At 36.3% G+C, this 25,272-nt stretch overlaps 1 protein-coding gene across 14 annotated transcripts in view; it reads right to left on the bottom strand.

Annotated features, from left to right (window-relative positions):
* The window catches only part of RALGAPA1 (Ral GTPase activating protein catalytic subunit alpha 1), a 231,376-nt gene that overhangs the window by 136,341 nt on the left and 69,763 nt on the right, over window positions 1-25,272 (bottom strand). For 7 of the 14 annotated variants that reach the window (XR_014808956.1, XM_084966290.1, XM_084966294.1 and 4 more), the window contains exons 13-16: window positions 21,356-21,504; window positions 18,009-18,138; window positions 16,071-16,308; window positions 15,083-15,244 (exon numbers count right to left, since the gene is read on the bottom strand). Coding sequence is in view for 11 of the 14 variants with exons in the window: in XM_084966290.1 (XP_084822416.1) it covers window positions 15,083-15,244; window positions 16,071-16,308; window positions 18,009-18,138; window positions 21,356-21,504 (679 nt within the window). In the remaining 3 variants the exon portion in view is untranslated. Of the gene's footprint in view, window positions 1-2,249; window positions 2,327-2,662; window positions 2,804-15,082; window positions 15,245-16,070; window positions 16,309-18,008; window positions 18,139-21,355; window positions 21,505-25,272 lie in introns of those variants that run through there. The other 7 variants (XM_021099154.2, XM_021099150.2, XM_021099161.2 and 4 more) reach the window with 2 other exon arrangements.

Here is a 25,272-nt window from a genome sequence, read left to right as displayed (position 1 = left end):
TGCTTAAGAATAATTATTGAAAAAATTTGCAATCAGCACCTAAGTGACCTGCTGAGAATTGGCAGTGTTTTGGACTATTATGTGGCTTGTTTCCTAATATACAGTAAATTTCTAAAAAAAAAAAAAAAAAAAAAGAACAATTATTGAGATTTCTGGCTTCACTCTGTTTAATCAGGAAAATAAAGATTGCTAGGCTAGGTTACCAAATGTACAATCTAGTACAGGAGAAAGGACGGGGAAAATGTGCTTGGCCAGACACCAGCACTACCTGCAGTGCTTTAAAAAATAAAGTTAGATACTCATGCAACCCTCAAGATACTATATCAAAACCTGAGATAGGAGCCTGGGAAAAAAACTTTTTTCAACATCAGATGAGTCTGATGTTAACAACTGATATCAATGACATAGTGTCAATGCCCTGGAAATAGTCCCCAGAGCTTGAGGAGAAACTCTCCAAGAATATTCAGCTATTCAGTTTTGTCTATCTATATCAAGCTATACCATATAATATCACATTTACAACAAAGTAGGCTGAATGGAAATCTAATCAAGAATACTAGAGAAAGAAGAGCTGGATAAAAATAGAATACATTCAGGAGTTCCCACCATGGCTCAGTGGAAACGAATCTGACTAGTATCCACGAGGACGCAGGTTCGATCCCTGGCCTCACTCAATGGGTTAAGGATCTGGTGTTACTGTGAGCTGTAGTGCAGGTCGCAGACTAGACTCAGATCTGGAGCTGCTGTGGTATAGGCCAGTGGCTACAGCTCTAATTCAATGCCTAGCATGGGAAACTCCATACGCCACGAGTTCGACCCTAAAAAGACAAAAAAAAAAAAAAAAATTGAAAACTGACAACAGTCCATTTTCAGAAATTATAATATATTAAAACAAACAAAAGGAATTAAAAGAAGTTTCTTTTTACCCCCTAAGTATTCAGAAGTATCAAGAAAATAACTTTGTGGAAACTCTACTTCTAACCAAAAGCTGGAGTGATTGTCTATGGGTAGTTTCACTGTCTTATTGGTGAAATAGCTGCAGAAACCTCAACTCCTGATCTTACATGATGCACCCAGGACATATTTCATTACGAGTTCAAATATGCCTGCTCACATCAGGAGGAGAGATTAAAAACTATGAAAACTTTTTCTTCCTCTTATGTAGTTTACTTTCCTTTTCAATTTTCAATTATGTACTTCCTCTAGGTTTGGGAGAAATCTCTGATCTTAACAGGATTAAGGGTGGTTGGAGGGGACTTCACTTGAAATAATATTAATAGAAATGCACCTTCCCTCCATAAGCCTACAGTACATTAGAAACTGAGAGGGTACAGAGATAGGTTCTTTAAAGAACAAACAAACAAAAAACCAGCAACCTCACCAGAAGTGGCAACACTGGGGGGAGAATGTCTAAGAAAGCACCTAAGAATGCATGAGTAACTTTCTCTGAGCCATAGCACTTTCCATGGTAAGCACAGTTGACCCCTGAACTGACAGCTTTGAGATTCACAGGTCCACTTATTTGTGGATTCTAAAAAGTAAATACGCACTACAGTACTACACAATGTGCAGATGGTTCAATCTGCCCATGTGAAACCACAAAAATAAAGGGCCTGCTGTAAAGTTATACATGGATTTTAGACAACACAAAGGGTCAGTACCCCAACCGCTGCACTGTTCCAGGGTCAACTATATATTCAACACAAGGTGCTTGTCTAAAAGACAGGGCACTGTATGATTTTCACACAAAACTTTTTTCAAAAAAAGAAAAAACTAATCTATGGTAACAGAAATTATATAGTTTGTGTTTGAATTCTCTAGTGTTAAGTCTCACTAGGGACCTGGGGGGTAAGGGAAACATTCTAAATTTTGTTTGGAGTGAAAGTTGATAGGGGGTATGTACAATTCTCAAAACTCATTGAACTGAACCCAGGAACTAAGCATTTTATTATATGTTAATTAAGCCTATTAAAGAGAAGACCATCCCAGTATTAGAGATCAAGGACCTGAGGCAGAAGTGGAAAGCTGAGCAGGTTGTGAGGCTCCTTAATACCTGAGGCATCACAGGATGGTTTTTTTACTTGCTTTAAAAATGAGTTTTTAGAATTCTGTATACTATTATAATCTAATATAAATACAAAGATTTATTCTAAAGCAACTTTTAGATTATGTATTTTTCTCAGTTATTGATTCTCCTGGTTTTAGTTCCATTACTATAGATGATGGAGAATGCATTACTCAAGATTTACCTTATCGTTTAGTCAAAGCAATGGGAAATTAAAAGTCAAGGCTCTGAGTATCTTCCAAGTCACCTTTTGTGAGACATCTATAATGACATTATAAATATACATTACTACTTCATTTAACCACCTGAGAAGAAAAAAAAAGTCAAACGTAAATAGGAAAAAAAAGTTGGCCATTTATTTAACTCAAAATATTGGACATTGGCACAGCACTAAACTTAGCACTTCCAGAATGAACTGCAAGAACAGCATTAGAGTTTAAATAACTCAAAATTTAGATTTCTCAACCACTTTCCCAATTTCCCACACCTCCCCCAAAGAAATTAACTTTGAAGAATTTATTTGATTAAGCAAACTTTGAAAGCAGAAAGATTAAAAAGTGAAAAAGGTGGTGCAGAAATTAGCAGAGGTGGCACTACCTGAAAGCTCATCAGAAAGGGGAGTGAGAACAATATCAGGCAAGAAGGGTTTGGAAGTATGGATCAGAACAGGAGCACTTTTAGCACTGCGTATATAGGCCGATGGCAGAGCACATTCACCAATGGATCGGCTTCTCATGGCTTTAAAAAAGGAAAAGAAAGAAGTGGGGAAGGAAAAAAGAAGAGTGACTATAATGAAAGGCTGTGTCACAGAAAAAGCAGCAACAGAGAAAACTAAAAGATACAAAGGAAGAAAATATTAAATCAAAACATTTCAGCACGGCAAATACTGGCAAGCTGTAGGAAATCAGAAAACACATGTGACATTTTGAATGTAAATTTTTTGGTGTAAAGCAGGAAAATGCTTTTTACTATTAGCAGTTACAATGGTACAGCATTAAAAACAGTAGACACTTTAATCAGCATTATATTCTCAAAACTAAAGTTTGGAAAGTTCATTGGAAACACTGAAAAGAACTCAATATTATTAGTTTAAAGAAATTTTTGGTACCACATTTGGACACTTCTCTGAGCCATTCTTAATGAAGCTGAATTCTAAGAACAAATTCCTACTTTCACACTCTTCCCTAACAGAGTGTCAAAGTTGCTCACAGGTAATTTTTAAGAGAATTTTGTGTAATTCATAATCTAATGGATTGAATTCCTGGTAGAAGAATACATAATCAAATCAGTATCTCCTAATTACATTAAAGTTAACAGTATGATTTAAAAATTTTAAGTAGAAACATTTACCAAAAAGTGAATTTACAATTAGAAAGAATCAAGCTATCAAGAAAAATAAGTTTGTGTTTATTCAAAAGATAAGCATATTACATAAAAACTTAAAAGATTGAATTTTTAAAGATAAAGATTTAAAAACTGGATTGTTTCAAAAAACTTCATTTTTAATTAGTTGCATTTGGTAATTTAAGAGTAACCAGATCACAAAATTAAAGACAAATTTTGACACACCTAGAATAATCAAATTCATACTTCTCAAATGTTTTTTAATTTACTTTTAGTTTATGGATTCTTGAGTAAATGAATGTATGTATGAATAGAGAACTTAAATAATATTGCATAATATCTAGTACAATAGCGACACTGGTCAAAAAAATTTTTGAATGTTACCATTAATTCAATCTCTTAGGTTTTCCTGATTACTAGAAATAGCTAGTTCCCTGATACCTAAATCCCTTAGCCTGTCACACAAGGCCTTTGCAACCTAGCTGCAACATCTACTAAAACTTCATCTTATCTCTGTTCTCCTCTGCTGCTGCCACACAGAATTTTATGTTTCCTGAAAATTTCATGCACTTTCACAACAACATGGCTTCCTGTGAAGTTCCGGTTGTGGCTCAGCAGGTTAAGAACCTGATTAGTGTCCATGGGGATGCTGGTCAATCCCTGGCCTCGCTCAGTGGGTTAAGGATCCTATGTTGCCACAAGGCACTGTGCAGGCTGCAGATGCGGCTCAGATCCAGCATGGCTGTGGCTATGGCTGAGGTGTAGGCTAAGAGCTACTACACCTTTGATTCAACCCCTAGCCTGGAAACTTCCATATGCTGCAGGTGTGTCCCCCCGCCCCTCCCCCCAAAAAATTTATTGCTTTGTGAGTTAATAATATTATTTAGTCTTCTTTTCTTCCTGACAATCCTTGAGGCTCAAAATGTCATCTCATCTATGAAGCTTTGAATACTCCCATACATAATTAACTTATTAGCAATACAGCAAGTACCAAATCAAACAAAAATTCCTGCTTTCACAAAGCTTACAATCTATTTTTAGTGGATTGTATATGTCACTCTCCCAACTTTTCAAAGGCAAAAATTTTATCTTCTAATTATTTTTTTTTTTTAACTCTCTGGTGCCTGGCACATATGAGCTCAATAAATGTTTACTGAATGAGTATCTGTATTTCGGCAGCACAGCATAATCATTTGAAAAAGTGGAAGTTTCAACTGTGAACATATAAAAGAGAAAACCAAAAAAAGTATTAACCTAAAACTAAATGTATGTCACAGAGTTTGTGACTGAAAAGGATAGAGATCCCTCCCCTAAATTTAACTGTTGGCAACATAAAGGATTCTTTAAGAGTACTTTTAGGTAAATTTATGTGCATAAAAACATGGAAGGTTGGGGTTCCCTTGTGGCTCAGTGGGTTACGGATCCAGCATTGTCACTGCTGTGGCTCAGGTCGCTGCTGTAGCATGGGTTTGATCCCTGGCACAGGAACTTCCTTGTACCATGGGCACGGCCAAAAAGAAAAAAAAAAAAAAGGAAGGTTGGAATATATTAAGAAAATGGCAACAATATGCCTTCAGTGTATGACTTCCCATGAAATGTATTAAAGATAAGCTTATTTTAAAATTGAAACCACTTGCAAAATGTCAGAATGACTATACTCATGTTTTCCTGCTAGCTGCGTCTCCTTCAAATTACAATACAATTTGAAATACATTATGTTAACTACAAGATAAGTATTCATTAAAACCTACTAGAGCAAAGAAACATGGGTAAAACTTGAAGTGCTACTTATCAACACAAAAGGTAAAATACCATCCACAGTTATAATCAGAGGTAATTTGGGGGAGGCATGCCCAAGGCATGCAGAAGTTCTTGGGCCAGGGATCTAATCCACACCACAGCAGTAATCCACCAAGCCACAACAGTGACAACTCAGGATCCTTAACCCACTGAGCCACCAGGGAACTCCCAAAGATGATTTTGACAGATATTCTTTTAAAACTAGATTGAATCAAGTTTTCAATTCCACAGATAAATTCTAAGTTTTCTTAATTTTTTATCCCTTAGGTTAGACAATTCCTTGGAGATCACAATCCCTTCTGCTCCTTCTTTCCTACCACCAACCTGAACAAAGAGCTTGGGCATTTCCCTCAGAACTTTCCCCATTATCACAATCCTGAATGGATTCTTCAAAAGTATATCCCTCCATTTGTTACTATATTAAAGGTCTTTATACATACCTGGAAATCTGTCAAGTGCCTCACAGGTATGCAACTTACACTACAGAAAAATGACTAACAGTGAAGTAGCTACTGGAATTTTGGGGGATTTACTAATCTATAGCTTAGATCAGAGAATCTCTGTAAAGCCACTGAAATTCCTACTGATGCTTACATTTCTAAGCCACAAGCATCAGGGATCTTAAATCTGTAATGTGCTTTATGTAGATGGAAGGGCAGAATGAAAAAAAAAATTGCAATGAAAAAACAAATATTTAAAGCTATAAGCATGCCAATTTCTGAAGACTTATCTTCCCCCTCTCAAAAAGAAAAAAATAGATGTAGTCCACATAAATTCATCTTGGATCATAAAATGACCATAAAATATACACACTATACCAAAAACTATAACCTTCCCTCCAAAGTTCCATGCAGCTTAAGAAATTCATAGACAGGAGTTCCCGTCGTGGCGCAGTGGTTAACGAATCCGACTAGGAACCATGAGGTTGCGGGTTCGGTCCCTGCCCTTGCTCAGTGGGTTAACGATCCGGCGTTGCCGTGAGCTGTGGTGTAGGTTGCAGACGTGGCTCGGATACTGCGTTGCTGTGGCTCTGGCGTAGGCCAGTGGCTACAGCTCCGATTAGACCCCTAGCCTGGGAACCTCCATATGCCACGGGAGCGGCCCAAAGAAATAGCAAAAAGACAAAAAAAAAAAAAAAAAAAAGAAATTCATAGACAGCAAATGTGATGGAACACTAAAAGCACAGAAAGATAGATAAAACATATAGGAAGAAGACAATTCTGGCTTTTTCTCATTTCCAAAATGTTATACATATTTCTCCCTATTTGTAATTAAGTGAAATTCACATCATATACACAAGACTGTCCACTGGCAGAAATACCTTTAAAGGTCCTTAAATTTAGACCCAATATTATAATAAACATAAACTAGGAGAAAAATCTGAAAACAACATCAGGGATATATTTGTTCAAGAAGTTGAATACCAGGTCCTAAGTCATAACTGTAAACAAGCTACACTGCTTCTCACAAATATATTCTAACATAAGTCCTAAATTCACTTCATTTCCTTTAATATTTGTTGACATAAGCAAAACTTTTTACTATCCAAACAAAACTATTAAATTTTAAACTTAAGTTAGGAGTTCCCATCATGGCTCAGCGGAAACAAATCTGACTAGTATCCATGAGGATGCAGGTTCAATTCCTGGCCTCATTCAGTGGGTTAAGGATCTGGCATTGCTGTGAGCTGTGGTGTTGGTTGTGGACGTGGCTTGGATCTGATGTTGCTGTGGCTATGGCGTAGGTGGGCAGCTATAGCCTGCGACACAACCTCTAGCCTGCGAACCTCCATATGCAGCAGGTGTGGCCCTAAAAAGACCAAAAAAAAAAAAAAAAAAAAACCCTTAAATTAAATATTAATAACACAAAATTGCTTACTGAGGCCATCCTGGATAATCTGAGGGTAAAAGGATTATGTCATATTTAATTTTTTTAAAATGTCAGACAAGTTGCCTTCAAGTAAATTAATCATAAATTCTCTTAGCAGAATTCCTAACTGAAAATTCTAAAAAGCAACAAATAAAAGAAGTCTTTGAGGAGTTTCTACTGTGGTGAAGTGGGTTAAGAATCTGCCTGCAGCATTTTGGGTTGCTCAGAGGTGTGGGTTCAATCCCCAGCCTGGCACAGTGAGCTAAAGGATCCAGCATTGCCAGAGCTATGGCAGAGGTTGCAGCTGTGGCTCAGATTCAATCCCTGGCCTGGGAACTTCCACACACAAGTGCTACCATAAAAGAAAAAAAGAAAAAAGTCTTTGAGGAGTTCCCATTGTGGCGCAGTGAAAATGAATCCAACTAGTAACCATAAGGTTGCGAGTTCGATCCCTGGACTCGATCAGTGGGTTAAGGATCCGGCATTGCCGTGAGCTATGGTGTAGGTCGCAGACATGGCTTGGATCTGGCGTTGCTGTAGCTCTGATCCAACCCCTAGCCTAGGAACTTCCATATGCTGCAAGTACAGCCCTAAAAAGCAAAAAAAAAAAAAAAAGTCTTTAAATATCATATAACAAAATCACTACTCTATAAGTTTCACCCAAATACTACACTATTTTCCTCATGAATAATAAAGACATTAGATGCTTACATCAGTTTAGACTACAAGGATAAACAAAGTTGTTTAACTTAGTCTACACAAGTTCTATCACTCTCCTAAGTAATTCAAAGTCATGGGAAAGAACACCATAGTTTTAACAAGAGAGGAATTAGGTTTGTTATTAAAGGGAATACTGCATAGAAGAGACAAAGCGAAGTCAAGTCAGAAATATTACTAATGTGATTTATTTCTCCCAATATGTCATAACATTTAGAAATGGAGAATGACACAAACTTTAAAAAATAAATTTAAAAGTTTACAGGTAAATCTGTGGTTATTTCAAAAGTCTAAATTATGGTGTTCCTAATGAATATATATACATACTTCATTTTATGGTATAAAGTGCTCTAAAGTGTTTTATTGCATTTCACAGATACTGCTTTTTGCCTATATCAAACAAGTCTCTGGGCACCATTTGTCCAACAGCCTTTGTTCACTTCATGTCTCTGTGTCACATTTTGTTAATTCTTGCAATATTTCAAACTTTTTCATTATTATTGTATTTGTTAAGGTGATCTATGATCAATGATCTTTGATGTTTGTGATTATTTTGGGGCACCATGAACCATGCCTGTATAACACAGCAAACTTAACTGATAAATGCTGTGTATGTTATGACTACTCCACCAATGGACTGTTTCCTCATCTCTCTTCTTTCCTATTCCCTGACACACAATATTGAAATTTGTCCAATTAATAACCCTACAATGGTCTCTAAGTGTTCAAGTGAAAGGATGAGTCACACGTCTCTTACTTTAAGTCAAAAGCTAGAAATGATAAGTTTAGAGAGGAAGGCCTGTCAAAAGTCATGAAAGGCTGAAAGCCAGGCCTCTTGTATCAAACAACCAAGTTATGAATACAAAGAAAAAGTTCTTGAAAGAAACTGAAAATGCTACTCCAGGGAATAGATGCATGGTAAGAAAGCAAAACAGTCTTATTGCTGATATGGAGAAAGTTGTAGTTGTCTGGAATGATCAAACCAGCCACAATACTCCCTTAAGCCAAATCCTAATCCAGAGCAAGGCCCTAAGTCTTTAAACTCAGGAAAGCTGAGAGATATGAGGAAGCTGCAGAAAACAAGTCTGAAGCTTGCAAGAGTTCACTCATGAAATTTAGGAAATGAAGCCAATCTGGTAACATAAAAGTACCAGGGAAGCATCAAATGGTGATGTAGAAGCAAGCTGCCCAGAAGGTCTAGCTAAAATCATTCATGAAAGTGGCTACACTACACAAGAGATTTTCAATATAGACACAAGAGCTTTCTATTGGGAGAAGATGCCATTTAGGACTTTCATAGCTAGAGAGGAGGAGTCAATGCCTGGCATCAAAGCTTCAAAGGACAGGCTGACTCTTGTTAGGGGCTAATGCACCTAGTGACTTTAAATTGAAAGCCAATCCTTATTTATCATCTGAAAATCCTAGGGCCCTTAAGAATTATGCTAAATCTATCCTGTCTATATATATATATAAGTGAATCACTGTTGTACAGCAAAAATTAACACCACATAAAAAATAAAGGAAGAGTTGACGGATGTGGCAAACTTCACTAACAGTCTTACTTTAAGAAACTGCCACGGTCACCTCAACCTTCAGCCACTACCACCCTGACCAGTCAATAGCCATCAATACTGAGGCAAGACGCTCCAACAGCAAAAAGACTACGAATTGCTGAAGGTTCAGACTGATGGCTACATTTTTAGCAATAAAGTATTTTAAAATTAAGGTATGTACACTGTTTCTTTAGACAATGTTACCATACACTTAACAGACTGTAATACAGTGTAACCATAACTTTTATATGTACTGGGAAACTAAAAAATTCCTGTGACCACTTCACTGGGATATTTTCTTTACTGTTGGAGTCTGGAATCAAACCCACAATATCCCAAGGTATGCCCATACATTTTAATTTTTAAAAAGCAGTTATACGCTTACAGAAAAACTGAGTGGCAAGTACAAAGAGTTCCAATAAATTCCCTTCTTCCACCCCTAAACCAGAGCTTCCCAAACTATCAACATCTTGCATTAGTATGGTACATTTTCTATAACTGATGATCCAATACTGACATTAACAAAAGTTCATAGTTTACATTAGAAATCAACCCTGTGCTGTATATTCTATGGGCTTCTAACAACTGTATAATAACATGCATATACCATTAGATCATCATATAGAATAATTTCACTGCTCTGAAAACTCTCTGAGCTCCACCTGTTCCTCCTTCCTAGTTGCCCTGCTCCCTACCTCCACGCCCTGGCAACAAGTGACCATTTTACCATCTTTTTACTTTTCCCTTTTCCGGAAGGTCAAATAGTTGGAATCATACAGTATGTGACCTTTTCAGATTGGTTTCTTTCACTTAGCCATATGCATTTGAGTCTCCTCCCTATTTTTTCCATGGCCTGAGAGCTCACTTCTTTTCAATTAATATTTCATTGTGTGGATATACCACAGTTTGTTAATCCATTCATCTATTTAAGGATATCTTGGTTGCTTGGCAATTATAAATAAAGCTACTACAAGTATTTGCATGCAGATGCTTGTGTGGACATATGTTTTCAGCTTCCCTGGGTAAATGCCAAGGCTGGTTGGAAATTTATGGTAAGAGTATGTTTAGTTTTTTAAGAAACTACCAAATTGTCCTCCAAAGTAGCTGTACCGTTTTGCTTTCTCACCAGAAATGAGAGTTAGTGCTGCTCCATATCCTTGTCAGCATTTGGTGGTGGCAATATTCTGGATTTCAGCCTTTATAATAGATGTGCAGTGGTAGCTCATTGTTTTAAGGCAATTTAATCTCAAATCCTACAGATTAAACCTACAGACATATCTGCATACAAAGCACAAAGAATAGAAGTATACAGGAGTTCCCGTCCTGGCTCAGTGGAAACAAATCCAACTAGGAACCATGACGTTGTGGGTTCAATCCCTGGCCTTGCTCAGTGGGTTAAGGATCTGGTGCTGCTGTGGCTGTGGTATAGGCTGGCAGCTGCAGCTCCAATTAGACCCCTAGCTTGGGAACCTCCATATGTCACAGGTGTGGGCCTAAAAAGACAAAAAAATAAATAAATAAATAAGAATGGAAGAGCTATCAGAGCTACCTTCTGTACCACTGTTAACAGCACAAAACTGGAAATAAATGTCCATCTTCAGGACACAGGTTAAATTATGGTACTGCCATGTAATGAAATCTGATGCATTCAACATTTTCTGAAGTGCAATAATCTTCAGGCTCTATCATTACAGCCTGACTTTACCGCCTAGCACTCTCTTCTCTCTTACTCCAGCCACTCTGGCCTCCATACACTTCCTTAAATACCAAAGCACACTCCTAAGAGCTTTGCCTGGGACACTCTCCCCCTAGGCACCTGCTCTCATTTTATTAGGTCTCTGTTCTTACACCTTATGATTAGACAGGCCTTCACTGACCTCCCTGTCTAAAAGTCCCATTTCTTCATTCTTAAACTCTTGTCCCTTACTCTACTGTTCTCTTCCTCAGAGCACTTAATACTTCCTGATATATTTGGTTTATGTGTTTATTATGTCTTCCCTGACACTAGAAGTGTCAGCTTTAATGGATTTTATTTGCTTTGTTCACATGTATATCCCCAATGCTCAGAACAGGGCTTTCACATTGAGTACTTAAAAGTCTTTTTTTTTTCATTGAAATGTCTAAAAGCCACGGTTCATAACAGTATATACTATGCTATATGCCTCATTTTAGAAGAAGGCTTGAAAAATTATTTACAGCCACTGTCTCTAATGAGGTGAACTAAGAGGATGGGGAGTGGTGATAAGGGAAAGATGTACTAGAATCTATATTGATTGATCACAGTTTGACTTTTTAACTATGTACATTCATGAGGAATATAAAAAATTAATTTAAAAATTTAAGCAAATATGTTTAAAGAATATCTTAACTTACTCTGTTTCCCCCTTATTATTTCCCAACTTTATACAGGTACCTTTCTAAATAAATTTGTAATGCTTTAACTTTTTATTTGATAAATTAGTTCAATGAACAAGCTAGACAGATTGTTTTGACGTAGGTGCCAAAAGGAATCACATTCAGGTACGCATTTAAGATAAACATTTAACCCATTATATGGTTTTATAAAGACTGGAGGAGTTCCTGTTGTGGCTTAGTGGAAACAAATCTGACTAGAATCCATCCATGAGGACACAGGTTCGATCCCAGGCCTTGCTCTGTGGGTTAAGGATCTGGCATTGCCTGAGCTGTGGTGTAGGTTGCAGACATGGCTCCGATCTGGTGTTCCTGTGGCTCTGGTGCAGGCCAACCGCTACAGCTCCAATTCAACCCCTGGCCTGGGAACCTCCATATGTCCTGGGTGTGGCCCTAAAAAGAAAAAAATAATAATAATAAAAACTGGAAATATGCCAACATGTGAGCAATGATCACTTCTCAGCTACTATGTTTCTATGATTCCTTTAACTTTACTTTCCACACTAAACATAAATTACTTACATAATCAGAAAAAAAATAGGATTTATCTTTGTGGCTCAGTGGGTTAAAAACCCGACTAGTTTCCATGAGGATATGGGTTCTAACCAAGGCCTTCCTCAGTGGGTTAAAGATTCAGCATTGCTTCAAGCTGGGGCGTAGGTGGCAGATACAGCTTGGCTCTGGCATTGCTGTGACTGTGGTGTAGGCCCACAGCCACAGATCCGATTTGACCCCTAGCCTGGGAACTTTCATATGTCACAGGTGCAGCCTTGAGAAAAAAAAAAGAAATTGAAAGAAAAAATATATATCTAAGGAACTTTTTTAAAAGATTCAAATTTTAGGAGTTCCCGCTGAGGTGCAATAGGTTAACAATTTGTCTGCAGTGGCTCAGGTCCTGCAAAGCAAAGGTTCAATCCCCAGCCTGGCCAGTGGTTAAGGGATCTAGCACTGCTGCAGCTGCAGCATAGGTCATAGCTGTGGCTCAGATTCAATCCGTGGCCTAGGAACTTCCATAAACTGCAAGGGCACTCATAAAGAAAAAAAAATTCAAATTTTAAGTAAAACAAAGTAAAATTTTAAACTTAAAAGAATAATTCCTTCTTAACCTATATAGAAATATTTTCTATAAATGTGACATTACCATAAAATGAAGAAAGGCATTTCAGATGTAATTAACATCTTCTAAGAATTTCAAAATGTACTTTTATGCCAAAATGTCTGTGTTATTTTAATTCTTATCTATCAATATCCTTTCTCCTTGTATAGTTTCTTATTCTTCCTGCTTGACCTCTACAATCAGTATAATTCTATGCTTATTTAATAGGCAGATGACAATTGTGAAAATATTCTTTTTGAACAATTTAAAACGAAACATTTTAAATTCTTTTAATATCTTAAATTTCCCTATTCTCTTTCTACTTTTGATTCTTCCTTTAGACAATGGGAACTCCTCTTTCTACTTTTGATTATTACTTTAGAACTGTAATTCTTGGAGTTCTTGCTGTGGCGCAGCAGAAACGAATCCAACTAGGAACCATGAGGTTGAAGGTTTAATCCCTGGCCTCACTCAGTGGGTTAAGGATCCGGCATTGCTGCAGCTGCGGTGTAGGTCACTGATGCAGCTCGGATCCTGCGCTGCTGTGGCTGTGGTGTAGGCTGGCAGCTGTACCTCCAATTAAACCCCTAGTCTGGGAACCTTCATAGGCTGTGGGTGCGGCCCTAGAAAGCAAAAAAAAAAAAAAAAAAAAAAAAAAAAAGAACTGTAATTCTTAACACTTTAGAACATATAATTGATATATCTTTACAACAATGGTTTTAAATTTCTTTCAATAATAGCATTTTCAGGGAGCTGCCGTCGTGGCGCAGTGGTTAACAAATCCGACTAGGAACCATGAGGTTGCGGGTTCGGTCCCTGCCCTTGCTCAGTGGGTTAACGATCCAGCGTTGCCGTGAGCTGTGGTGTAGGTTGCAGACACGGCTCGGATCCCGTGTTGCTGTGGCTCTGGCGTAGGCCGGTGGCTACAGCTCCGATTTGACCCCTAGCCTGGGAACCACCATATGCCGCAGGAGCGGCCCAAAAAATAGCAAAAAAAGACAAAAAAAAAATAGCATTTTCACTGATTACCATTAAGTATAGATATATTCCCATAGAAAATTCTCCTTCCATATAACCACAGATTCCCACAGAAAATTTCCTTCCATAAAATCAGATTGTAAAGTCTGAAGTAACTTCAGGCAATTTTGTTTCAAACACGTAAGATACTGTCATTCCCACTATACAGATTAAGTAAATAACACCTAGAGAGTTCAGTAAACTGTTCAAGGTTATCTAGCTATTTAGTGATGAAAAAGAGTAAAAAAAGAGATTAAAACAAAGCTCTCCCGTTTTTCATTGCAGCACTCTTTCTACTACAATGAAGACCAAGTTACAAATCGCTGAGAGGAAAAATGCAAGATAGTAGCTAGGTCCACTGTATGCTGAATGATCCTACATCCAGAAATTCTTCCTATTCCTGCTTCTTGTTGCTATTTCCAAGACTATAGAAATTTCTCCCATGCTTGTTAAAAAGCAGCAAGAAACCTAGTAATATACTCCACCTCAGCCTCAGCTGTCTTCAAACAGAGAGCATGAATTCCTCACTGGAAGTCTGTGAAGCCAATATAATTATATAATTGTAGCACTGAAAATAAGCTATCCTAATTTTTCATATTTATGAGTATATTCACTTAGAAGAAACTATACCAGTTAATTCATGAGTTCTATAAAGTGAATCAGAGTTCTACTTCTTCAAATCTGTAAAATAACAGTTTAAAATTATTGATAGCTACAGTAAAGTAAATTACATAAAAACAATAATGTAAGATACATCTTTTTTTTTTAAGGGCCACACTCGTGGCACATGGAGGTTCCAAGTCTAGGGATTGAATCAGAGCTACAGCTGCCAACCTACACCACAACAATGCAGGATCTGACCCGCGTCTGCGACCTACACCACAGCTCATGGCAACGCCAGATCCCCAATCCACTGATCAAGGCCATGGATCGAATCCGAAACCTCATGGTTCCTAGTCAGATTTGTTTCCACTGCACCACGACGGAACTCCTGTAAGATACATCTTGATAGCATAAAGGGATAATAGCATGTCATAAGATTCTAAGTACCACTGCAAAAAAAAAAAAAAAAAAAAAAGGTTTTGTAAAAGAAACTTTTCATTTAATGACAAAAAACAACCAATAAGAAAACTGTATTTACATACATCATTACTAAAAACTATAAACATACTGCCCCAGTGATTTCTCATGATTTTAATGAGTACATACCAACAGTTTTTTGCCGTACTATACTTCTCGCCTTTTCCGTTCCTGGGGAACCAGTGGTTGTTGCACTTCTCTGTCTCATCGGCGCTTGGCCAGGCTGATCACGACTCCATCCTCTAGAAAATGACTTGTCAACTGAAACTTTCTGAAACTCATGTCCCACTCCTAGAAATGCAGATTTTCAATCTCAGTGTACTGTCACCTCATCAATAATCTTTTCATACTATGTGTGCTACTTTGTCTCAGACTCTTCGGTTTACTCATAATGTATTACAAAATAACTAGATAAAATGCTTGGGTACTGTAAGGCTTTTGTGAACTTCATTTTATGTAAAAATAATATTCAAAACTGAGGCACATTTAAAAAAATAAACCATCAACAATGAACAACCATAAATTCTCTGCTACCCAATTGTTTCATAAAAGAAGTGAAACATTTAGACAAGCAAAAAAGGGTAGGCAGTAAGCTAATCAAAATCCATCCTGTGGTGGAAGTTACTACATCTCTACTTGCCAATAATAGCTACTTAGGAAATAAACAGTCCAGGAAAAGGGAGTTTGGTCACATTCCTACCACTCCAGACTATTGTTAAGTATGAAATGTGACTGAGATGTAATCTCTAGATAGCAATTAATTATTATGAGTGAAAAACACCAATAATTTAGAGCCAAGAATTATTAGAACATGTACGTTACTCTCCCTCTCTGCCTTTTTAACATTAGACAGATATATAATCCACATCTAAAGAATGTCTGCTTTTAGTTAAAACTTTTATTTCTCATCAAAATTATCACTGATTTAAGGTTCTTCAAGAAAAAATTACAAGGTACCTACATGTCTCATTGCCAAAAATTTTTAACCTTCAGGGTAATCAAGGGAGGAAAAATTAAGAGAAAATACGACTTTTAACTTCATCCCCTCTCTGGCTTGATTTTCCCAGACAGAACTATTAACAAATTTTTATGGAGCATCTCTATAAACAACTCTTACCTTTCCCTTTGTGCTTTTTTTGTTTCTGTTCGCTTAGCTTATCCAATGGTAAATCACTAAGATCCAAACTATATAAATTTCTAGCTAAAACTTTAGTTAGTGTTTCCATTGTCAGTGACCATTCAGTGGCTAGCTCTTCCCAATAGGTCAGTGATGATAATACTGAGAGTAAGTCATCCCAAAGTTCTCGGGAGATGTACACATTTAGATTTGCTTTGATCCAGGCAACTATAAGAGTCTACAAAGATAAATAATCAGAAAAAAACAATGATTTCACTGTTCAAAATCAGATATTCCATTACTTAAAAATCACCCCCAAACAAGCAGAACTTTAAATCACATAATATCCATGATATCCTTTCTTGGTACATATACAAGTAATTCATGCAATCATTAGTATCTACTACCAATTTCAATAATTGCCAATTCCCAACAATCTAGCATTAGGACAAGGTACCAAAACTGAAAAAAAAAAAAATCTCCCTTTAGTTTAACTATAATTCATGCTACATTACATTAATGTTAAATAAATTTTGTTTAAAAAGAAGTGAAAGTCTCCACAAAATAATTATTAATAATTATTGAATTAAAACACCAAAACTTACATTCTCACATTAAAGATGGGAATTACTAACTATACAGTTTGAAAATTCTAAAAAAAAAAGTTACTAAAGATGTGCTCAATTTACTGAAATGTGCTTTTGAAAAATTTCAGCTAAAGTGATGGATAAAATTAAATTTCATTTTAGAGACACCAGAGGAATTAAAGGTATTCTATAACAAATCCAATCATAGAATAAAAAACTCATTTATAAAGGGGAAGAAATTACTGATTAGGCAAGTATCCCTGAGATTTTATAGATTTCTCAAGCTATATCCTCCTACTGAAGGAACAAGTCACAAAATAAAAGTTTTTCAAAAGCTTGAATTAACAAATTTGGAATTCACATAAATGAACACATTAAATGTAAATATAAAAGTGAAGAGTTTATAATATCAAACAGTAATGATTAATGACTCTCCATTCTATTTTTAAACATTCAGACTACAAAAATTATTTCCACAAAGCAAGCTAAAATTTTGTCTTCTAATAGCGCCCACCATTAGGCAAGTTCTAACAACAGAGGAAAAAAAGACTAATGAAATCAAAAGAAGTTTCAATAATAAATGCAGCTGGTCAAAGACTTAGTCACTACCAGCATACAATTTTAGGTAAACTAGCATATCTGGGAAAAAAAACATTAATTTGAATGGTTATACTAAAGGCCAAGAATTAGATCTGAATAGCTTTTATCTTTGATATTAAGAAATATTTTATCCACGTATTTTCATTTAATGTGTCATCTTAAAAAATATCTTGCTTTCTATTTTCCAAAGAACCCATAATGCATTTAAAGTCAGTACTCTATCCTTTGGTTGAAATACACAATATATAATTCCTATATAATCAACTACCACCAATACTTCGAATGAAGATGAAGAGAATAAAGTCTTACCGAACAGCATGGTAAGAACGAATCTTGATTTACAATTTTTTCTTTATTACAGAACACCTTAAAAGAAAGTTTTTTTTCCTAATAATCCCAGAGATTTGGAAACTCGTAAAGCAATCAAGCCGTTACTCATAAAGTCTGCTCGCAGCTTTTTGCAATCATACATAAGTGTACCACACAAGATAATGTAAGTATCATCAGCCAGTTTTAACACTTTTTTCACAGACCCGATATATCCTCTACTCTACTAGGCTGTGAGTTTTCATGTATGGAAAATAGTCTATTTAGATAAGCAATTTTTATTTGGCTCTACAGAAGATATATAACATGAAATAATTTCTGATATAAAGCTTTTTTTCCCCCCAGCAAGTTCATGGCTCAATGAACCTTAAGAAAAAAATACATATCTATCCACCTATTTATCTATTTATTTATATTTTATTGCCTGGAAAAGAGGTCCTGCAAGTCGACCTGCCAAGGTCATATTTTTTTTCCCCTGGAACTGTAGAAAAGTTTGTGATGGCATCTTCAGCACAGACTCCGTGACTCTGAGCAACACAAGCAGCATCTGTTCCCTTAAAGTAAAAAAATTAATTAATGTTTCCTTTCTGCACATGTTTGCTTTTGGTTAATGAATAACTTTCAATTAACATGTTATAAAAAATGTTATTATTTTTCAATAACTCAAATACAAAATGTTCAAATTTTTAGAATTCTTTAAATATTAAAATTTTAAATTACATTTTATAACTCTATACAGTCATTTTAAGCCATTTCTCAGCCACAATACCTCTCATCAAATAAACAACTGTGCAAAAGCTGATGAATTGGGGGTAAGAATGTGGGGACTATTCACATCCCCCCACTTCAAAAATCAAGTAGTGACCTTAAGGAGCTGTTTGAAGAACACTCTTCTACCTATACAATACAGTTCTACCTTGATGCTTATCCATCTAATCCATCTTTACACTACAGAGAGCAATTACATATCCAGAATTATACCAGGTTCAATTTTAAAAACTATATGACATTTTAAGATTAATAGATCACAATGAGCCTGACAAATAATCAAGGACCATCACTCTACACTTCTTTCCATCCTTTTTAGTTTGGCCATCTTTTAACCCTTGATTCCCTTTGGGTACCGCAAGTCAAGCCAATCCTATTATATTATCCTCACCTTGCTTTTTTCTTCTAGACGCTTATTATTAACACCATAAAACTACCTTATTTGCACTTGACAATTCAAAAACTGATTCACTCACACACACACACACACATACACACACACACACACACACACACAGAGAGAGAGAGAGAGAGAGAGAGAGAGAGAGAGACTGACAAGGGGATTTCAGTTGGGTGTATGGTCAGGCTAATAGCCCAAGTCTCTATCAGAGCCTCCTTTTAGGCTTACTTGCAGGCCCGTTCCAGGCACAACAACATGTGGCATAGTCCACGTGACAATGTTGCAGAGGCAGCAATAGATCCTAGATCTCTAGATATCATGGTTCTTCTGGGAATAAGGACAGAATTAAATAGAGAAGTATCACTCAACAAAAAAATCCTGAATTTATTAACCAAATGCATGCATTCAACTCATAAGATAAAATTCAGAGGTGACATATCTGTAATCCTAGGCATCTTGCTTTGCTAAATAAAATCAAAAGCCATCTGCAGTAAACTACATATGCAATTAAGAATAGATTTTCCAAATAATCTTTCTGATGTGTGGTCAAACCATAACTCACTCATAGATTAGATAACCATTCACTCTGTAATACAATAATAATTTTAATTCATAAAGTCTCATAAATTCAATGTGAATATGTGAGTAATCTCTCATAATGCTATGACTTCAAGGGAACTTATAAAAATTAAGAAAACATTTCTAAAATTGTGTTCCATGTAGCAAGTCTCTAACTTTAATCTGGCCAAGAGCACTGATTCATAACATGTATCAAGAAAAAAAAGGGAGGAACCAACGAAAGAATGGTCCAAAGTAGTCTGATAATAACTTGGGCTCTGAGGTTAGAAGGCCTGCAGTTCAAATCTCAGCTGTGTGAACACTGATAAATTACTTAATCTCTTTGTGCCTAAGAAGCACCATGCAAAACAAATCTATTATTTACCTCACAGGGTGCTATAAGAATTAAGAAAGAAAATGGATGTAAAAAGACTTAAAAGATACCTGACACAAAAAGTGTTCCATATAAATTAATAACAGTAACTACTTCTAGATGTATCTCTATCAATATTGTTAATAAAAAGTTTTTTCAAAATAAAACCATTTTCCCATTTAACAAAACATAAACCAGGCATATTCTTCGACTGAATACTCCCACTTTTTAAGAATGAGTCAAAGGAGGAAAATTATATATACACAAGAATGTTTACTGTAGTCCCCTCCTCCTCCAACAGAAAAATGACTACATATCCAGCAACAGGTAAGTGGTTAAGAAAATCTGGCACATATAGGAGTTCCTGTCATGGCTCAGTGGTTAACAAACTCGACCAGCATCCATGAGGACGTGGGTTTGATCCCTGGCCTCGATCACTGGGTTAGGGATCCGGCATTGCTGTGAGCTGTGGTAGAGGTCACAGACATGGCTCAGATCCTTCATTGCTATGGCTGTGGTAAAGGCTGGCAGCTACAGCTCCAACTGGACCCCTAGCTTGGGAACCTCCATATGCCACAGGTGCGGCCCTAAAAAGACAAAGAAAAAAAAAAAAAAGAAAGAAAATTTGATACATCCATATAGCTTAATATTTTGTGACTGTGTGTATGGTTTGGTGAACATCTGGTTTATCAAAGGGCAAACAACGGTTATCTACAGAGAGTGAACTTCTGGGATACTTTAATTTTCTTTTTAAAACTTTTGTTTGTTGTATTTTATAATAACATGTACCATTTTTCCAAAAACTGAGGAATTGGTCTTCTCATCTCCCTAAAAGGCCTTTTTTCTCTATTCAATTAAACAAATATTTATAGAGGACCAAGAGTACGTAATATACTAGGCTGAGAAACGTAGGAAATAAAAAACAAGACAATCAGTATGTACATTTTTAGGACACCTCAATTCAGTGAGGTAAACAGACATTTACACAAGTAATTCAGGAATTAAGACAATTTTGACAACCTCTGTAACTCAGGTACAAATATGGAATGAAAGGAAGTAAGTGGAAAAAAACAAGGACACGTGAAAAAAGGAAGGTAGAATATAAGAAAAGTTATGACAGCAACAGGAAAAGATGGCAGGAACTGGATACTCTAGAGGAAAGAAAGTTTAGAAAGTGCTCAAGAGAGAGCAATTTGATAAAGCTGGAGTAGCTTCCCATCCTGCAGAACGGATTTTAGGCTTAAGAAAGAGCTAGAAATGTAAGCAGAAGCCTGACTCTATATGGCCTTGAATGCCAGGGTGAAGAATCAGGCATTCATGCATTCAATCATTTACTTATTCATTCATTCACACAGGCATAAATTCATTTATTCATACACACATGCCAGTATTCATTCTTGGGGGTGGTGGGTGACGGGGAGGCCATCACATGCCACTTTAGAAAGACAATAAAAGGGGTCCTGTGGAAGTCTGATTCAAGATGACTGAGATAAAGTGAAGGAGACTATTGTTGTCATCATGATTATTACATGAAATATTATATTTATTCATTCATTCAATAATAGAAGCCTGTACAATACCATCACAAGCTCTGTTGAAAGAACAATTCCTCTAAAAATTACTATGCTCACATATACAATTTCAAAAAACATGAAAGATAAGTATTTTTTACCAAGTCTTTTTGTCCATTGATACTTGCACAACCATGAACCGATAAATATTGAGAATTCGTTTACACATATCTGTGTGCTCATCCAGAAGACTTTTTATCTCATTTGCAGGTTCAAGAAGAAATATGTTTGAGGAGTTGATAATAAACACCTAAGAAAAGAAATCATCAGCCATTTATTATAGAATTTCAATGGCAAATTTCATATTCAAAGAGAAAAGACTCAAGATTCTGATCATTACGTGATCTATGATAAACTTAAAAGCATCAGACTACAGGTTAATTCTCTTTTTTTTTTTTTTTGGTCTTTTTGCCTTTTCTAGGGCCACTCCCATGGTATATGGAGGTTCCCAGGCTAGGGGTTGAATCAGAGCTGTTGCTGCCAGCCTATGCCACAGCCACAGCAATGTGGGATCTGAGCCGCGTCTGCGACCTACACCACAGTTCACGGCAATGCTGGATCCTTAACCCACTGAGCAAGGCCAGGGATCAAACCTGCAACCTCATGGTTCCTAGTCGCATTTGTTAACGGCTACACCACAACGGGAGCTCCGACTATAGGTTAATTCTAACCCTGCTTCTACCACCAGCTTGATACCTGAAATTTAAGCTCATTAAATGTATTTTTTATGTTTATCTGACAAATATGAAATTACAAATAAGAAAAAAACAAATGAAAAATAATTTTTAAAAACATAGGGCTTTAAAATAATACCATGATTCTTTCATAACATGAAAAGAACAATAAAAAATAATTTAGGATGAAAGATGATATCCAAATCAAGAATAACTTTCTGAATGAGATGCTCAAAACTATCCTCTTTTCTCATGTTTATTGACTGTTTTGGTAATAACAGACTGCATATAATAGTACTCCTAACAAAGATCCATCAGTATGTATCTTCAATTAAATTCACTATAATCAAATCATTAATTTTGTTACTGAGGACAAAATTATTAAAATGGTGGCAGGTATATGCAAAGGTTCTCAAAGACACTTTAGAGGAAGAGAAGATTATATCTATTTTGAACCTAGGATATTTACGTCTTCTATACCCATAGTTCTTATTTAAATCCCCTGGATGGGCTGTGTAGCAAAATACAGTTGTAAAATCATGTGAGAAAATAACGTAAAGCCAACTTTAATATCTGAAAAGAGCTGACTCTGTTAAGTCTGGCAATTCTGACTAAGAAAAGCAAAAGAGAAATATGAGTAACATTAGAAATAAAGTAAGGACATACCTACATAGCCAGCAGAGAATTTTAAAATGATAAGTTTGGTAGGTAACTTTATGCCAAAAAATTTGAAAATTTAACAAAATGGATTATTTTGTAGATATAAATTGCCAAAACTGACTCAAGAAGAAATAGAAAAGATGTGAACATCAATACCATAAAAGAAAGTGAGGTGGTAATCAAGGGACCCCTGATCTGTCCCTAAACACCAAGCTTAGACCTCTTTATAAGCAGTTTTGTTCGTCCTTCATAGAAGATGATCCCTATTTTACATTACCTGTTTCAGAGGCAAAAGAAGAAAAGCTACCCAATGTATTATTATTACTATTATTTTCTTTTGTCTTTTGTCTTTTTAGAGCCAAACCCACGGCATATGTAGGTTCCCAGGCTAGGGGTCTAATCAGAGCTATAGCTGCCGGCCTACACCACAGCCACAGCAACGCCAGAACTGAGCCACATCTGTGACCTACACTACAGCTCACAGCAATGTCAGATCCTTAACCCAGTGATCGAGGCCAGGGATTGAACCTACAACCTCACAGTTCCTAGTTGGATTTGTTTCCATTGCACCATGATGGGAACACCCCAATGTATTATCATAAAACTATAATCCAGTTATCAAAAACATACAAGAACTATATAAAGATATGAGAACAGTATCATTCATGAATGGACAAAAATCTTCAAAAAGTTAAAAAAAAAAAAAAGGAGTTCCCATTATGGCTCAGTGTGAATGAATCTGACTAGGATCCATGACGACATGTATTTGATCCCTGGCCTCGCTCAGTGGGTTAGGGATATGGTGTTGCTGTGAGCTGTGGTGCAGATCACAGATGCAGTGCAGCTCAGATCTGGCATTGCTGTGGCTGTGGTGCAGGCCAGCAGCTGCAGCTCTGATTTGATCCCTATTCTGGGAACCTCCATATGCTGTAGGTGTGGCCCTAAAAAGCAAAAAAAAAGAAAAAAAAAGCAGCAGCAGTTCAAATTGAGTAAAATATAACATTTTATGACCAAGAGTATTTACTCCAGAAATGTAAAGATGCCTTGATATCAGAAGTCTATATACCCTATCAATAGATTAAAATAGAAAAAAAAGGATCATTACAATGTATATAGAAAAACCATTTTGCTGTTACTTTTTTAAAAACTTTAAAAAGGTAAAATTTCTTAATTAAAAAGAGTATTTATCAAGAACTAAAGCAAAAGTTATAACATCAATTAAACCTGAGAAGTTCTGCCTGAACTTGAAAAGTTTAAAAGTAGTGCCAAAATCCCAGAGCAAAACAAGGGTACTCACTATCACCTCACTGTCCTGAGGAACCCAATAAGCTAAGGAAGTGGCAGGAAGCAGAGAATGAATATGGATGAATTGAAAAAGAAAAGATAAAACTCAACTATGTAGCAATCTGGAAGAAAAACATTTCAAAGAAAAGGAAAAGCAAGTTTAAAGAACCTGAGTGAGAGCCAGCCTAGCATATGTCAGGAACAGCAAGAAGCATAGAGTGAAGGGAGGAAGGGGAAAAGCAGTGGGAGATGATGTTGAGAAAAAGCCAGAGCTTCTCACACTGCCAGTGGGGAGGGAACAAGTTTTTGCTCCTATCTTTTACAGAACAATCCTTTTGTAAAATACAATTTTAAAAAGTGAATAGGAACAAGGAAATGAAGAAACAAATGCAAAATACAAATCCAAACTTTTTATCAGAATCAAGAGGTATCAAATGACTTAGTTTCTAAACTCTCACTCTTGATTTTGTAATTACCTTGTGGGCCAGTACTTTTCTATGAACCACACTCAGAGGAGCAATAATGTAAAACTTTCATAGACCAGTAGGAGGAACTCTGCTTTTATGCTTAGTGATACTGAAAAGCCATCAGAGGATGTGGAGAAGAAAAATGACATGATCTATACATTTTACAGGATTCCTCTGGCTGCTGCGTTGAGAATACAACAGGGTGATGGATGGGCAAGACCAGAAACAAGGATACTAATTAGAAGTTTAGGAGTTCCTGTTGTGGCTCAGCAGTAACAAACCCAACTAGTATCCACGAGGATGCAGGTTCGATCCCTGGCTTTGCTCAGTGGGTTAAGGATCCGGCACTGCCATGAGCTGCACTGTAGGTTGCAGACGTGGCTCACATCCCTCATTGCTGTGGCTGTGATGGAGGTCAGCAGCTACAGTTCTGATTTGACCCCTAGCCTGGGAACTTCCATATGCCATAGGTGTGGCCCTAAAAAGACAAAAAAAAAAAAGAAAAAAAAAGGGAAACACTAAAAAAAATGAGATTACATTTCATATATATTTAGAAGCAGCAAAAAATTAAAATCTGACTATTCAAGTATGAGGAAGATATAAAGACATGAGAACTTACAAACACTATTGGAGGGAATGTACATTATTACAATCATGCTAGAGACCAATTTGGCAGTAAGAGTAAAGCTGATAATGTATAAATGCTCCATCCCAGTAATTCCATAAATTTATTCCATATATACATTCCATACATATACATATATCTCCTAGGGAAATTCTCTCACATGTGCACAAAAGTACACATATAATAATGTTCAGTGCAGTATTATCTAGAATATTGAAAAAATGTAAACAAATTTAAAAAACTATCAACAAAAATGAATAAATAAAATGTGAAATAATCATAAATTATAATACCAGAGTAGTGTAAAA

The sequence above is a fragment of the Sus scrofa genome, chromosome 7 (genome assembly GCF_054392235.1).
Source record: "Sus scrofa isolate SSC_HxYL_T2T_F1_AM1 chromosome 7, Sscrofa_HxYL_maternal_Yorkshire_Landrace_v2.0, whole genome shotgun sequence".
Lineage (NCBI taxonomy): Eukaryota > Metazoa > Chordata > Mammalia > Artiodactyla > Suidae > Sus > Sus scrofa.
This window is presented reverse-complemented; position numbering and strand designations above follow the sequence as displayed.